Raw genomic sequence first — 17,477 nt, forward strand, 5'->3', positions numbered from 1 at the left:
CACTGTAAAAAACATCTCCTCACTATCTGCTAGCTGCCTGTCCCCTGAACACACTGTAAAAAACATCTCCTCACTATCTGCTAGCTGCCTGTCCCCTAACACACTGTAAAAAATATCTCCTCACTATCTGCTAGCTGTCTGTCCCCTAACACACTGTAAAAAACATCTCCTCACTATCTGCTAGCTGTCTGTCCCCTGAACACACTGTAAAAAACATCTCCTCACTATCTGCTAGCTGCCTGTCCCCTAACACACTGTAAAAAACATCTCCTCACTATCTGCTAGCTGTCTGTCCCCTGAACACACTGTAAAAAACATCTCCTCACTATCTGCTAGCTGCCTGTCCCCTGAACACACTGTAAAAAACATCTCCTCACTATCTGCCTGTCCCCTAACACACTGTAAAAATACTCTCCTCACTATCTGCTAGCTGTCTGTCCCCTGAACACACTGTAAAAAACATCTCCTCACTATCTGCTAGCTGCCTGTCCCCTGAACACACTGTAAAAACATCTCCTCACTATCTGCCTGTCCCCTAACACACTGTAAAAATATCTCCTCACTATCTGCTAGCTGTCTGTCCCCTGAACACACTGTAAAAACATCTCCTCACTATCTGCTGGCCTGTCCCCTGAACACACTGTAAAAACATCTCCTCACTATCTGCTAGCTGTCTGTCCCCTGAACACACTGTAAAAACATCTCCTCACTATCTGCTAGCTGCCTGTCCCCTGAACACACTGTAAAAACATCTCCTCACTATGCTGCCTGTCCCCTAACACACTGTAAAAATATCTCCTCACTATCTGCTAGCCGTCTGTCCCCCGAACACACTGTAAAAAACATCTCCTCACTATCTGCTAGCGGCCTGTCCCCTAACACACTGTAAAAAATATCTCCTCACTATCTGCTAGCTGTCTGTCCCCTGAACACACTGTAAAAAATATCTCCTCACTATCTGCTAGCTGCCTGTCCCCTAACACACTGTAAAAAATATCTCCTCACTATCTGCTAGCTGCCTGTCCCCTAACACACTGTAAAAAATATCTCCTCACTATCTGCTAGCTGCCTGTCCCCTAACACACTGTAAAAACATCTCCTCACTATCTGCTAGCTGTCTGTCCCCTGAACACACTGTAAAAAACATCTCCTCACTATCTGCTAGCTGCCTGTCCCCTAACACACTGTAAAATACAACATCTCCTCACTATCGCTGAGCTGTCTGTCCCCTGAACACACTGTAAAAATATCTCCTCACTATCTGCTAGCTGTCTGTCCCCTAACACACTGTAAAAACATCTCCTCACTATCTGCTAGCTGCCTGTCCCCTAACACACGTGTAAAAATATCTCCTCACTATCTGCTAGCTGTCTGTCCCCTAACACACTGTAAAAACATCTCCTCACTATCTGCTAGCTGTCTGTCCCCTAACACACTGTAAAAATATCTCCTCACTATCTGCTAGCTGCCTGTCCCCTAACACACTGTAAAAATATCTCCTCACTATCTGCTAGCTGTCTGTCCCCTGAACACACTGTAAAAAACATCTCCTCACTATCTGCTAGCTGCTCTTGCCCTAACACACTGTAAAAAATATCTCCTCACTATCTGCTAGCTGCCTGTCCCCTAACACACTGTAAAAAATATCTCCTCACTATCTGCTAGCTGCCTGTCCCCTAACACACTGTAAAAAACATCTCCTCACTATCTGCTAGCTGCCTGTCCCCTAACACACTGTAAAAAATATCTCCTCACTATCTGCTAGCTGTCTGTCCCCTAACACACTGTAAAAAACATCTCCTCACTATCTGCTAGCTGTCTGTCCCCTAACACACTGTAAAAAACATCTCCTCACTATCTGCTAGCTGTCTGTCCCCTGAACACACTGTAAAAAACATCTCCTCACTATCTGCTAGCTGCCTGTCCCCTAACACACTGTAAAAAATATCTCCTCACTATCTGCTAGCTGTCTGTCCCCTGAACACACTGTAAAAAACATCTCCTCACTATCTGCTAGCTGCCTGTCAAGTATTTACTTGGAACGTCAACAGAAGTGACGTCATGCAGGAACGCATAGTGCACCTTTAACCCAAATGTTGTCCTCGGGTCAAATTTGACCCGTTTTTTTAAAAGTTTTTTTACATCAGAAAATATGGAATGTAAAAAAAAGAGGCAGTAAAGCTGCGAAATAAAAAAATAAATAAAAAATATGCGGAGCTTTGCATGATTTCATAATCGCAACATTTTCGTTGCAAAAAAGTCCCGTAACATATCTCAGCAGAAAGTTGAAAAATTTTGCGTTTACTTCACACGAGAGCAGCTATTTTCCCCTGTTGCCATGGCAACGTTATGAAGTGACGTAATTGCACGACGTGAACATCATCGAAAAGCAGAGTGTTGGGGGTTTCCGCAATATCTTCGCATAAAACTGCATAAATATCACATATAGCATATTCCATCGCATTTTTTAAGGAAACGTGCCGCATAATCAAGGATTTTTGCCCCGCAACGATCACAAAAAAGTCCGCATTTTTCTGGAAGGACTGGCTATGTACACACGGCGACTCGTGACGTGACCGCAGCGGCGCGGAGGCGTTTATCTCGGCGCCGCCTTCGTACACGTTGACCTCGCCAGTGACCGGGCCGTGTGCTTGCAGGTGCTGCAGGGTCTGGACTACCTCCACACCAAGTGTAAGATCATCCACACCGACATCAAACCAGAGAACATCCTATTGGACGTCGACGAGGTTTACATCAGGAAGCTGGCAGCCGAGGCGACCATCTGGCAGAGAGCCGGAGCCCCGCCCCCTTCTGGGTCATCAGGTGAGGAGCAGTCATGTGATTGGTTAGAACAACAACACAGAAAACAGGAAATACTGGGGTAATATTAAAGGGTAACTTCTATATTTATATATTTTAACCTAGGCCCTATTTTCCCATGTTTTTGTGTCTAAGTGACTGATTGGAACAACATTTTTATTTTTTTTTAATTAGTCCAGTATTAAGTGTAACCACTTGGGGCATTTCTGCGTCATCAGTTTCCGTCTGACAGGCTCAGGTTATTATTTATTTTGTCGTTTTTATTTCGGCTCCCATGGTAACAGGTTGGAGCGTGCACGCTGGCTGTGTGACCCCACAGTCACATGAGCTACAAAAGAGAGCGACATGCACTCGCTTGATGGGCGCTCCTGGTGCGTGCCTATAGCCTACTCCTGGTTGCTTGGCAACAGTAAACTAATTCTCCGGTGCTACCTTCAAGCACGTCTTAAAAGTCACTTCAGAGGCATCGTTAAGTCACAAGAACGATGTTTTTGGATCTAAAAGTATTTATTTCTCGATAAAAGTAACAAAATATATGAGATAAAATGCCAAAACATATCAGATATAAACAGAAATAACGATGTCCTGAAGCGTTTTCCACCACCTTGAATTATTTTCTTTGACTCGAGCCACTGACCTACTTCACGCTGCCCCTTCACTCCGATTGGCTGTCTCTTTGTCGCATCACTCAGCATTTGCATAAAATAGACTTCTTGTCTATTTTGGCCCCACCTTGCTCGTGGCAGCGGCGAGCTCGTCGCTTGTCGCTGGCCGGTTCTGTTATTGAAGAACACGAGACAGCGATGTGGCGCAACCAAACTTGATACTGTTACATGATTGGCTGTTAGAGTGTCACTCCCTACGTTGCTAGGTTACCAGAGAGTGAGTGCCTTTGTTCATGCAACCAAACTTGCTTCACAACCTCTGGTTTCTTCTGATGAAGAAAAACAACTTATCGAACGTTTTATCGAACGCATTTTCTATTGATATTGATTACGTGTCTATCGCGAGACATATCATTATCGTTTTATCGCCCAGCCCTAGCCACTCCCGTTGAAAATGAACGGCAGCCTGTCGCTTTGTGTCCGTCTCTTGTAGCTAAATGTGTCTGTGGGGTGACGCGCACGTCTCAGACGCGCCTCGAGCCGCGCCGAAAACGCGTGCGTGCTAGAAATAGGACCGGCGCCTATTTTTCATGCAACACGCAAGCGTGTTGGAAGCGTTTCCAGGCAACATAGAACAGGAAAAGATGTTTATATGTCATTTTGACACAAATACATATTAATAAATGACATGTTGATGTTTGAAAGTCTCGAGTTTTTGACATAAATGCAGATATATATAAATATATGTAAAATAAAAAATTATTGTCGATTTTCAAATGTCGCACCTGTCAATACCGTAGCCTATTTTACCGCCAATACTGCCGATGTTGTCTTTGCTGTAATCAAATCAGTATATATTTATGTTTAACATGAAGTATACTACTGTTTGAGTGCATTCTATCAACGGGAAACATCCATGTGTTCAGACAAGAATAGCAGCGCTGCATCAGACACGTTTCTTGTGTGCAAAGACACTACGCAGCTGACACCCAACGGAAACGCCATGCTCACGCCACGCAGCCAGTCCTTCACCGGCCTAAGATGTGACCGTCACGCTGTGTGGAGGGAAGTTATGTTTACATCATCGGGGTTTCCTGCAGAAAAATTGTTAGTTAAGGCGGTAGGGTTGCCATCGCAGCTCTGAGATAACAGAGCTCAGCCCGTAGCTTCACTCACTCAAAGCAGATAATATACAAGTTTGGACACACCTTCTCATTCAATGAGTTTCCTTTTTATTTTCATGACTATTTACATTGTAGATTCTCACTGAAGGCATCAAAATGTGTACTTAACAGGATAAATAACTGAAAACATACTTATATTTTTAGTAGCCATTATCCTCTTTTTTATTAATAAGGGAAAAACTTCCACTAATTAACTCTGACAAAGCACACCTGTGAAGGTAAAACCATTTCAGGTGACTACCTCATGAAGCTCATTGAGAGAACACCAAGGGTTTGCAGAGTTATCAAAAAAAGCAAAGGGTGGCTACTTTGAAGAATCTAAAATATAAGACATGTTTTCAGTTATTTCACACTTTTTTGTTAAGTACATAATTCCATATGTGTTCATTCATAGTTTTGATGCCTTCAGTGAGAATCTACAATGTAAATAGTCATGAAAATAAAGAAACACATTGAATGAGAAGGTGTGTCCAAACTTTTGGTCTGTACTGTACGTGATGTATAAAAACAGGACACGTAATTTCACCGTGTGTATTGTTTAACTACGCTAACTAACCGTGTGTTGTGAACCGCGTGTAGTGATTAAAAAAATACAGACAACTGTGTCTCAAAGTTGAGAATCCAGGCGCGAGAGGTGCTGGATAGGTCCAGTCACTTCGTCATGTATTCACTTGGTTGCAGACGTGTATAGTCCAGGTGCCAGAAAGTAAAAGTCCTGCCATGTTTTTGGATCTGCCTCTACATCTAGAACAGGTGTTTTCACTAACGAGCTCATCTACCTGGTAGAGGAGCTGGTTTAGTGATGGTTGGGACAGCTGCTGGACAGGATTTCTACTTTCTGGCACCTGGACTATACACCTCTACTTGGTTGAAACAAGAGAAGAAAGCCTCACTGATGTGAAGAACAGGACAGAGATGCATATAGAAATGCTCTCTGCCCGCCATGTGGCAACGCTCCGGTAAGTCCACTCACCCTGGCTCTGCTTGGGCGTGCCCCCAGCTGCACATCTGTTGACAAACTCCCACAAACAATGAAGCATGTGACGGTGAAATGGCGATTTATCCCTTTTTTTAAATGTGAATAAACGACCGCCGGCAAATGCTCTTTCCGTTGTGATTGGTGGTATCTCGCCGCCAGTGTTGTGCCTGAACGCGTTCGTTGAACGATAGTTCGTGAACTGGGTTCATATTTTGGGTGAACGTGAACTGTAACGTACCGTATTACCGCCTGATGAACGATACTGTGAACTCCTTCATCCTGCTGTCTGTGAACGCCACGCTCTCTCAGTTTAACTTTGTCCAATAGGGCGCCAGATTTCTACAGAGCCTTCCAGGCCAAAACCAGGGCTCAAACACACCGTAAACAGGCCTTCATATGTAGCGGGAAAAACACCCAATCTGGCAACAGCAGCCAAGCAGTGTCTCACCGCCACATGGGTCATCCAATCAGAAAGCAGCGTGGAGGCTTCGTACGATCATTTAAACCAGTTTTATGACGAGGGCGCTGAGGATGGAGAAAATCTGACATTTCTGGGCAAACTTTGCCTGCTGGCTTTCAGCACAGACAAAACACACACACACACATACACAATACACACACACACACACACACACACACACACACACACACAGACACACAGACACAGACACACACACACACGGACACACATGGACACACAAAACAACACACAGACATCGCACGGACACACACACACACACACACACACATGTACGGGACACGCACACACACACACAGACACACAGACAACACAGACACACACACGGACACACATGGACATACACACACACACAGACACGTACGGACACACACACACACACACACACACACATGTAATGGGCACACAATAATAATAATAACACAATAATAATAATACACGTAACGGGCACACACACACACACACACAGACACACGTACACACACACACACAATAATAATAACACGTATCGGGACAAAACACACACACACACACACACACACACACACAGACACACGCACGGACAAAAACACACAATAATAATAACAATAATACACACACACACACGTATGACGGACACAATAATAATAACACACACACTACGGACATTAATAATAACAATAACACACACAGACACACGTACGACACAATAATAATACACATCATAATAATAACAATGCACGGACACATACACAATAATAATAATAATACACACAGACACACGTAACGAACATTACAACACACACACACGTATCGGACAATAATACTACACACACACACACACTACGGACAATAATAATAATAACACAATAACGCATCGCACACACACACACACACACAGACACGCATCGGACACACGCACACACAGACACACACACACACACACACAATAATAATACGAACACACACACACAACAATACACACACATCAATACACACACGCACGGATTAATAATAATAATAATAATAATAATAACGCATCGGGCACAATAATAATAATAACACGTACGCACACAATAATAATCACGGCACACACACACGTACCGACACACACACACACGTACACACACACACAAACACAGACACACTACGGACACACATACACACACACACAACGACGCATCAACACACACAATAATAACACCAATAAATACCAATACCGACAATAATACCAATAAACAATAATAACACACAATAATACACACAGACACACACGGACAATACACATAATACACACAGACACACAGCACACACAGACACACACAGAACACAATACCACACACACACACACACAGACACACGACAGACACAACATCAATAACAATACACACACAGACACACACAAACATCACAACAACACAATAATAAAAACATACACACAGCAGACCTGAAACGGGACATTGAACTGAAGCAACATATGGAAAAAAAGAACAATGAACTTAGTTCATTTTTGGAACTGTGACCTTAGTTAAACATTTTGAACTATGAACTGAACTAGTTCATTTTAATATTTTTGAACTGAACTTTGAACTAGTTCATGTAGAAAGTGAACTTTCCCAACACTGCTCGGCATAGTGTTGATGCCACTTACATTACAGCCGCTCAAACAGGACAGAGTAACACGGTGGATATATATATATATATATATATATATATATATATATATATATATATATATATATATTTGGTTTTTTGAAGGCTTAGTTAAGGCGGCAGGCATGTGTTAAGGCGGCCACCTAAACTGCGAAGTGCTGCGGGACAACTATTTCGATTAATCGGTTTGAGTCATTTTGTACGAAAAAAGGTAGAACTTCTCTGATTCCAGCTTGTTAAATGTGACTATGTTCTAGTTTCTTCTCTCCTCTGGGACAGTAAACTGAATATATTTGGTTGTTGACAAAAACAAGACATTTTAGGATATCATTTTGGGCTTTTTTGGGAAACACTGATCCACATTTTTCACCATTTTCTGACATTTTAGAGACCAAACTAAGTCGATTAATCGAGAAAATAATCGACAGATTAATCAACAATGATTGTTGATAGTTGCAGCCCAGTTTCTCTGTTTTCTTTAGTAATTCTGACTTCAGTTTGACAGACAACTTTCTGTCTGTCTGCTTTCATAGCTAATCTACTTTTCCTCTTATTTCTTTGTACAGAGTTCTAACCTGTCTGCGTATCTGTCTGTCCATCTGTCCATCTGTCTGTCTGTCTGTCTGTCTGTCTGTCTGTCTCCACTCTTCCATCTTTTCCATCATCTCTGTATTTTTCCATCATCTCTTTATTTCCTCTGTTTTCTGATGTTATCTTCCGTTCTCTCTCTCTTTCTCCCTCTCCCTGTCTGTCTGCCTCTACGTGTCTCTCTCTCTCTAGTTAGCATGGCTCCCAGGGATCCACAGGTAAGTGTCCAGGTGTGATGCCTGCTGTGTTCTCATTGGTTACTGCCATTTCAGATTGAGAACTTGTTTCAGGTGTCTTTTTTTTAACCTGCAGTAAAAAAAACTGCAAGCTGATTGGTTAAAACACAACCAAACTGTGACACTGGTTTGATATCAGTCAGGGACGTTTGTTGCATGTCATATTTCTCTCCAGCTGCTTTCAAAAATAAGACAAAACCAACCTTTAACTGTGTGTGTGTGTGTGTGTGTGTGTGTGTGTGTGTGTGTGTGTGTGTGTGTGTGTGTAGGTTGGTAAGCTGTCTAAGAACAAGAAGAAGAAGTTGAAAAGGAAAGCCAAGCGTCAACAGAAACTGTTGGAGGAGAGACTGGTGGATATACAGGTACTGTAATAATACAAAAATTAATTTATAATTTATTTAATATTTCAATATATGTGAATTTGCAGGGCTTAAAGTACTCGGGCCTTGTACCGGATTTCGGCGTATGACTATTTTAGAAAAATTAAAAAGTCCACATGGGATTTGTTTTTGATGCGCTGGGTTTAACCAATCATTGAACTTCCACCTGCCAATGAAACGAGTTCTAGCCAATCGGATGCAAAGTAGGGCGGGTCTTTGCCGAAAAGTGAGAGTGCGTTGTGGTCTCCGTGGTTAAAAAAAACAATTGAGGCAAATTTTATCAAACTTGGAGCATGTAGATACAGCTTTAATTCAATTTTTATTTATAGTATCAAATCATAACAAGAATTATCTCGAGACACTTTACAGATAGAGTAGGTCTAGACCACACTATAATTTACGTGGTAAAAAAACAATTGAGGCAAATTTGATCAAACTTGGAGCATGTAGATACAGCTTTAATTCAATTTTATTTATAGTATCAAATCATAACAAGAGTTATCTCAGGACACTTTACAGATAGAGTAGGTCTAGACCACACTCTATAATTTACAAAGACCCATAGCAGGACGCAGCAGGGTGTAGCAGGGCGCGCAGCAGGACCACGGCGACAGCTGCAACCATGATTTCGGTGCCGCCCTAATCCAAGGAAACATGCTGGGCGAAAAAAACCAAACATATGGACTCCGGGGAGTACGTTTTTGTGGGACATGGATGCACACAAATTGAAAGAGAGAGGAGAGAGACGCTCAGTGTGTCAAAGGAAGTCCCCTGGCAGTCTTTAGTTGAGAAGGGAGTTAAAAACAAATGCTGCTGGGCATGAAGAGAGCACAAGAGGAAAAGGGTGGAGACGGGAAGCCATTAGGCAGGGTGCTTGCTTCTGCAGCGTACTGTATGTTCAAGGAAGACACAGGACGGCAGCAGCGGTAAGACGGTGCTCGCTAGTCATTAGATGCTAGTCCCAAAGCTTCGGTCCGTGCACTCTGTCATACGCGTGCGACTGCGCCTTTACTGACCGACTGTGATACAAACGATACGTGTGTGCACGTTGATAGCGGAACATGATTTGTCATTAACGATGGCCACTGTGTAGATGCTATCTGAAGCCCAAGCTGCCCTGACAAAGCTGTCTGTCTGGAATCAGCACGGCAGGTATTTAAACATAACGGCCTTGTCCCAGAGTCTAGACGGCTAGCTATATGAACAGATAAACAATGCAAAGTTTTAAATTAATGTACATGAAGCAACTGATATCAACATGGACAAAATCAGGAATGTACTAATTCGCTTTTTTGATGATGACCTGGCCAAAGTAACAACTCAGCATCTAGAAAGTTTAGTTTTCACAATGATTCATTGTAGGATTATGATATTATTGCAATATGTAAATCCACATTGACTCTTAATTTAACATGTGGTTGGAAGAAGTAAACATTGATCCAGAACTTTTTACTTCTTAAAAAGTATGACTTTTGTGTGTGTGTGTGTCTGTGTGTGTGTGTGTGTGTGTGTGTGTGTGTGTGTGTGTGTGTGTGTGTTTTCAGAGGCTGGAGGATGAGGATGGTGTGTTGTTACAACCCGAGGACACAGACAGTAACTGTAAGTACACACTTAAATACATCATGTATGTATGTATCACAGTGTTTATCAGTATTGCTGCATAACATGAGATGTGCTCCGATAGAATATCTCATTCACATTACCGACTGACTAAAGATCTGTATTTCTGAAACAACAAACTGGAGTTTAACACTTTAGGGCCCTATTTTTTAAGGTATTTTTATTTGTAATCTTGTGTGTGTGTGTGTGTGTGTGTGTGTGTGTGTGTGTGTGTGTGTGTGTGTGTGTGTGTGTGTGTGTGTGTGTGTGTGTGTGTGTGTGTCTCAGTGTCACAGACAAAGTAGTCTCGCATACCCAGCTCTACCTCCACAGCGCTGTGGAGGAAGGTCTGGCTGCACACCACAGATACAAAAAAAAAGGCTCTGGGTTGTTTGCATTTCTTTATACCGATCACAAACATGTAATCAATCTTGAGCGGCGCTAAGCTCACGCGCAATACAGTACCGTGAGCTATTTAAAGGCATACTATGCAGTTTACATATTTGTCAAAGAGCGACCCCTAGAGTCGCTGTGGAGTACTTGTATTCAACGTTACCGTTGCTGCTTTTTAGCTCTCGCCAACGAGTGAAAGCCTGAGCGAGTGGGACTCTCGTCCGGTTCCTCACGCGGTCGGTTCCTCGTTTTCTTTTCCTCGACTCTTCCCACCGCGCTTTCTTCGTTTTCATTCGTCGACTCCGGCCATGGTTCACGTCTGAAACGCGCGCTAGCGTCTTCCATAGAGGCTGCTTCTTGCATGTTGTCGACGTATGTGCCGTAAGGCAAGTCGTGATTCTCGGGAGATTTACTACTACTCTACTTTGCTATCGGGATGATTCGCCCTACTACGAGTTCGTTTACCATCGAAATGACTTTGAAGCTGTTGTATTAAAGGTATAGTGGAGGATTTTCACGAATTTTAGAAAAGATCCGCCCTCTCCACTTTTTGAAAAAATGCACATGCGCAGCACTCTGCCTGCTCCCGAGAGGGAACGCCTATTAAACGTGTATTAAACTGTTTACAAGTTGCTGTCGGCATGGTTCATACGAGCTACTTTCAGAAAGAAGATTTGCACTTTTGCACAAATTGAGATGTTTACCGTGTCTGTGCGGTGCGTGACTTGTGCCAGGGCTAGCATCGCTAATCAGAGCTTACATCTACTTTCACTAGCAGTGATTTTAAATGGATTTCTCCAAATAGCCAAACTTTACCTGTCGAGTAGAAACTTTGCGACTGAGGCATCAGTGGAGAGCCCAACCTGTGCTTTTAGCGCACGCCAGCGCGTTGAAACATTCTCCCAAAAACACTCTCGGGTTCTTTCTTCAGAGGCCTTTCTCTTCTTGTCATACCTTTCGTAGACACTCGTAGCTCACAACACATATACACCTGAAAGTATTCATGCGCAGAAAGCGAAAACTACCCTAGGGACGAGCACGTACCACGGCCTTACGTAAACATAGCGCCAGAATGATTGACAGCTAGGAGGACCAATAGTCTTGATGATCCACCCGGAAAAAGAAAATCCTCCATAATACCTTTATGGTACAAATCTTGCATAGTGTGCCTTTAAATGAACTGATACATGGTTAAACTTCATTGTCTCTTACCAGTGTATCTCTGTGTGTACTTCATCCACAGCAATCCCACCAATCAGTCCCAAAACCTCCCAGTTAGAGAGGAAATGACCTAAACATATTCTTTGTAAATCTTTACAATCATTCCCCGTTATATTACATGTCATTTAGCTGATGCTTTTATCCAAAGCGACTTACAATTGCTGTATATGTCAGAGGTTGCACGCCTCTGGAGCAACTATGGGTTAAGTGTAGGGATGCAAATTATCGATTAATTCATTAATCATTAGTTGATTGACTTTATCGATTAACGATTAACTGATAAGCGGCTTTTTTCCTGAGAATGTAAATTTCTCACAGTATCAATAGTGTCTTTAACATAAAAAGCAAAATATTGCTTATATACTGAATAAAAATGCATGTTATATTGCTCAGTTGATGTTTTATTGTACCAGTTGGGATACGGTACAGATAATGGCATTTATGTAGTTTAACAAAATAAATTATGCACAGAAAATTAAAATACATAAAAAATAATTGTGCACTGGCATAAAATACATTTTAAATATAAATCTAAACAAACTGGGTAGGCTTAGCCTACACTATATTAAGCCTACATATAATAATCTGGTAAACTATGTGGAAACATTAGCAGCAACACTTATAATCCCCCTTGGTCTGAGAAAGGTAACAGTAAGATTACTAGCCCAGAAAACTTCAAATATAGAACCGAACACAACTTAAATCATCCCCGAGGAAGGTGACCGTACAAGCGTTGTCGTGCACACAGGCTATTACAAGCCCGGTGAGTCCCCATGACTCCACAGCCTGGTTGAGTTTGTCAGTTAAATTATCAGCTGTATGTCTCTCTGACAGGCTCTCCGTGAGAAGCACTTTAACGGTCTTAGTTTGCAATGTTCAATTAGCCGACAATTCATTTAATCGAGTAAATTCTTATCGACAATTAATCGATAGTCAATTAACTGTTTACATCCCTGGTTAAGTGTCTTGCTCAGCGACACATTGGTTGATGTATCGCAGTGGGAATCGAACCCAGGTCTCCCGCACCAAAGGCAGGTGTAATATCCACGGCGCCATCACCCCGTCCCACAAAGAACCGAGCAGATCTGCCTCGTTGCACCGTCCAAATTTTCTTCAAAACTTGACATTTTCAGCGTGCGGCTCGCTGGCTCGAAGTTTGTTGTTGCGTCCCGAAGAGAACGGAGACGCACAGAGAGGGGAAGGGTCGGCGCCGGATGTCAGGCAATTATCCTGGAAATGTACTACTCGTTGATCCAGACTTACGGACATATAAACATGGTTCATACGCTTTGAAAAAAGCTGGAAAAGTTATGGAATTTGAAAAATGCAAATTCCATAACAGGCCTGGAAAGGTTGTGGAAACCTAAAAAGACCCAGAAAGTTTTGGAAAAGTCATGGAATTTTTTTTAACACAGCATAGTAATATGTGATTAATAATAATATGTGATTAATAAATGTATTTTCATGTCATCTTAACCTCTTAACCCATATGATGAATCCCACTATGAACCACAGACATTATCATTCATTTTATAGTTAAACCTCTGAGGGTAAACTTTAACACAGATCAGTATTCTTATTGTATAATGTCGACTGACATTTTCGGGAACACATAGTCATGGAAATTTGCCGAAAAGTATTGGTTAAAATGTGTATGAACCCTAACTAGGGCTGGGCGATACGGAGAAAATCAAATATCACGATATTCTTGACCAAATACCTCGATATCAATATTGCGACGATATTGTAGGATTGACAATTGGTGCTTTAACAAAATATTATTTACACAATGACATTTTTGATAAATAATCATCAGAAATGTCGATTAAATGACAAAGTGTGAAAAGGCAAATAATAGAACAGTCTGTCGAGTTCAGAAAATTACATCACTTTACTCTAATGCAGCCTTCAAAACCAGGAAAAGACACCACTTAATATATTACGATTTTACGATATCCAAAATCTAAGACGATATCTAGTCTCATATCACGATATCGATATAATATCGATATATTGCCCAGCTCTAACCCTAACGTACTCTTTTTGCTCTCAGGCTCTCTGGTAGTGAACGGAAACCCTCCCTGCTCCGCAGCCAACAGCAAAGCGAGTCCTGAGTCGTCCGGCTCCTGGCTGGAGGAGCGCTGTAACGGCCACGACCCCGGGCGGTTCTCCAGCCCCGCATCGGGCCTGTCGGGCTTCTCCAGCTCGGTGATGTCGGCCACGTCGGAGTCGGCGCTTTCTACTCAGTCGGGATACTCGAGCGGACGAGACCGTGAGAAAACACAGCGATAGATCACATCTCTGTAATGTAGATACTCTTGGATAATTACATGCAGTAATTACTTGGTGCAGTACTGTATGGTAACACACCTCAGTTATGTTATACATTTTACTGACTTGTTTTTTTTCTTACTCTTATGTCTTAAATTTGACCGTGAGCAACTGTAAATGAACAATTCCCCTGAGGGGATATATTTACTTTAGTATGTTTTGTTTGAAGTATTACACAGTGCTCAGCATAAGTTTAGGAACCCATGCTAAAGTCGACTAAAGAGAGGAATAAAAACATCATCTTTTGGAAATTGATCTTAATGCCTTAATTAACCCTAACCCTTAGGAAAAATCCAACCTTTAAGGACACCAATTTTCTTTGTGAATGAATAATGTATCGTAAATAAATAAATGTTCTTCCTTAAAATACAGGGGGCATAAGTCAGTCCACCCCTATGTTAAATTCCCATAGAGGCAGACAGACTTTTATTTTGAAAGGCCAGTTATTTCATGGATCCAGGATACTATGCATCCTGATAAAGTTCCCTTGGCCCCCCCATCATCATCACATACCCTTCACCATACCCCCACATCATCACATACCCTTCACCATACCCCCATCATCACATACCCTTCACCATACCCCCCACATCATCACATACCCTTCACCATACCCCCCATCATCACATACCCTTCACCATACCCCCATCATCACATACCCTTCACCATACCCCCCCATCATCACATACCCTTCACCATACCCCCCCATCATCACATACCCTTCACCATACCCCCATCATCACATACCCTTCACCATACCTAGAGATTGGCATGGTTTTATGTCAGTTAGCCTAATAGCTGGTTTGATTTGCATCTTATGGAAAGTACCCCATGCCAATCTCTAGGTATGGTGAAGGGTATGTGATGATGTGGGGGTATTTTAATTATATGTATGTATGTATGTATGTATGTATGTATGTATGTGTGTATTTATGTATGTATATATATGTATGTGGTGTTTGTGTTTTTCAGTGTTCAGTGCGTCCGACTTCGTCCTCAGTCCTCTGGATCCTCAGAACGCTCACAAACTGCGAGTGAAGATCGCTGATCTGGGAAATGCATGCTGGGTGGTGAGACACCTTCGTCATCTTCTCCTCTTCCTCTCTGTAGTGTTAGTATGAACATCTGACCAATCAGACGGCTTTTTTTTTTTTTTTTTTTTTTTTTTTTTTTTTTTTTTTTTTTCTCTCTCTCTCTCTCTTCCAGCACAAACATTTCACAGAGGACATTCAGACCCGACAGTACAGAGCTCTGGAGGTTCTGATTGGAGCAGAGTACGGACCGCCCGCTGACATCTGGAGCACCGCCTGCATGGTACACACACACACACACACACACACACACACACACACACACAGAGACAGACATACTGACACACACTAACAGACACAGAGACACACACATGCACACACACACACACGACACACATTTTCCCTTTAACAAATATTGAGCCTCCCCTGTGATTTGGATATTACACTATAGTCCATATTGTGATTGTGATATACTGTAGTTGCGATTAATTGTGCAGCCCTAACGATTACTCATTAACTTCTGGAAAGATGTTTCATTATTATTATTATTATTATTATTATTATATATTATATATCATGTATTAATTTTTCCTAGGGCTGTGCAATTAATCGAAATGTAATCGTGATTATATTTTTTTCCATAATCGAGCAGCCCTAATTATCTAATTATTCCTGCTCCCATCTTACCAAATGCTACATATCTCTCTCTCCGCCGTCTCCACTCGCGCTTGTTTTTAAAACGCCAGCAGATACCACAAACAGGACCTCGCTGACTATTGGCTGAGTGAGTTTAGCCTTCGGGAGGGCACCTCGGAAGCTCATGGTGCATTCAATGTTGTTGTAAAGTTCCCTTCTGCCATCTAGTGGTTCTTCTTATTGTCGTTCAACAGCTGACTGGTGAAATACGTTACTATTACGGTTTAAATAAATCCTTTAAATGTGACCATATGGCCTCAGCATTAAACAAGACATCTTTTAATGTCGCCAGCTGTCAGTTCAGGCACATTTTAGGTAACTTTTTTTTTTTTTTTTTTTACAGTATCGCTTTAGCACAGTTATCGAAAAAACAAAACAAACCCCACACCAGTGATATTCAACCACTAGTGTGCCGTGAGAGATCATCCTGTGTGCCATGAGAAATGATCTGATTTTACTTAATTGGTCCAAATCATTTTTATTGAGTTACTGCGAGTAATTTGCCATTGTTGTGCTTCTGTGCCTGCGATCATCATGACTGGCAGAGAAATAAGACTGTTCTGTGTCAGTAGGTGGCAGTATAGCGCAATAAAGACCTTGTTGATTTAAGACAATAGAATTACTGCCACCTTTCGCGAGCATCCCACAGTGACGGGATGTAAACCAAGGGGGGGTAAGCTTCAGAACTCGAACCTCCTATGGCGCCATTTTGATGCTACCAAGCCATCACCTCCCGTTAGCATCCCATTGACTCCCATTCGTTCTGACGTCACTTTGACAGAGAATAACTTTACATCTGAAGAGTTTAAAGACTCTATTTGTCCGTTGTTCATTTCTAAAGAAACACGACAATGTATAAAAGGCTCCATTACCTTGTAGCTCACGTTATGGCTCCGTGCAGCCGTCTTTTATAACAAGCTAAACGATTGGGTCATAACCACGAGACTTACTGTCACACAGTAGAGGAATTACCGTATAGTACAGGAGAAGCTCACAGGCAGTTTGGACTTCCATTAGCTGTTTAGGTTTAATGACTAATGTTAACTAGCATGTTAGTGATCAGTAATTAGCCTGTGCCTATGTTATCTCCTTACATATACCTACGCTCTCCGTCTCTGTAAGATTGGGAATGATTGAGATTTCTCTCGGCACAGCTACCAGAAGACTTCACACTTTCAGACAGGTTGCTCACGTCACATCTACGTCTTCAAGCTCAGTTGGAGGCTGCTCAGTAAAGCAAGAGATCACCGGAAAAGTGACTTCTAATATCCTTCACTGGTCTCCGTCCAGAGACGTTGGTCCAT

General features: G+C 42.1%; 1 protein-coding gene across 1 annotated transcript in view; it reads left to right on the forward strand.

Annotated features, from left to right (window-relative positions):
• srpk3 (SRSF protein kinase 3) overlaps nucleotides 1–17,477 on the forward strand; it is a 39,274-nt gene that overhangs the window by 17,412 nt on the left and 4,385 nt on the right. Inside the window, exons 8-14 of the mRNA XM_039800475.1 lie at nucleotides 2,658–2,823; nucleotides 8,479–8,504; nucleotides 8,792–8,884; nucleotides 10,447–10,501; nucleotides 14,169–14,387; nucleotides 15,419–15,516; nucleotides 15,653–15,760. Of these exons, the coding sequence (XP_039656409.1) occupies nucleotides 2,658–2,823; nucleotides 8,479–8,504; nucleotides 8,792–8,884; nucleotides 10,447–10,501; nucleotides 14,169–14,387; nucleotides 15,419–15,516; nucleotides 15,653–15,760 (765 nt within the window). The remainder of the gene's footprint in view (nucleotides 1–2,657; nucleotides 2,824–8,478; nucleotides 8,505–8,791; nucleotides 8,885–10,446; nucleotides 10,502–14,168; nucleotides 14,388–15,418; nucleotides 15,517–15,652; nucleotides 15,761–17,477) is intronic.

This window comes from Perca fluviatilis, chromosome 5 (assembly GCF_010015445.1).
Source record: "Perca fluviatilis chromosome 5, GENO_Pfluv_1.0, whole genome shotgun sequence".
Lineage (NCBI taxonomy): Eukaryota > Metazoa > Chordata > Actinopteri > Perciformes > Percidae > Perca > Perca fluviatilis.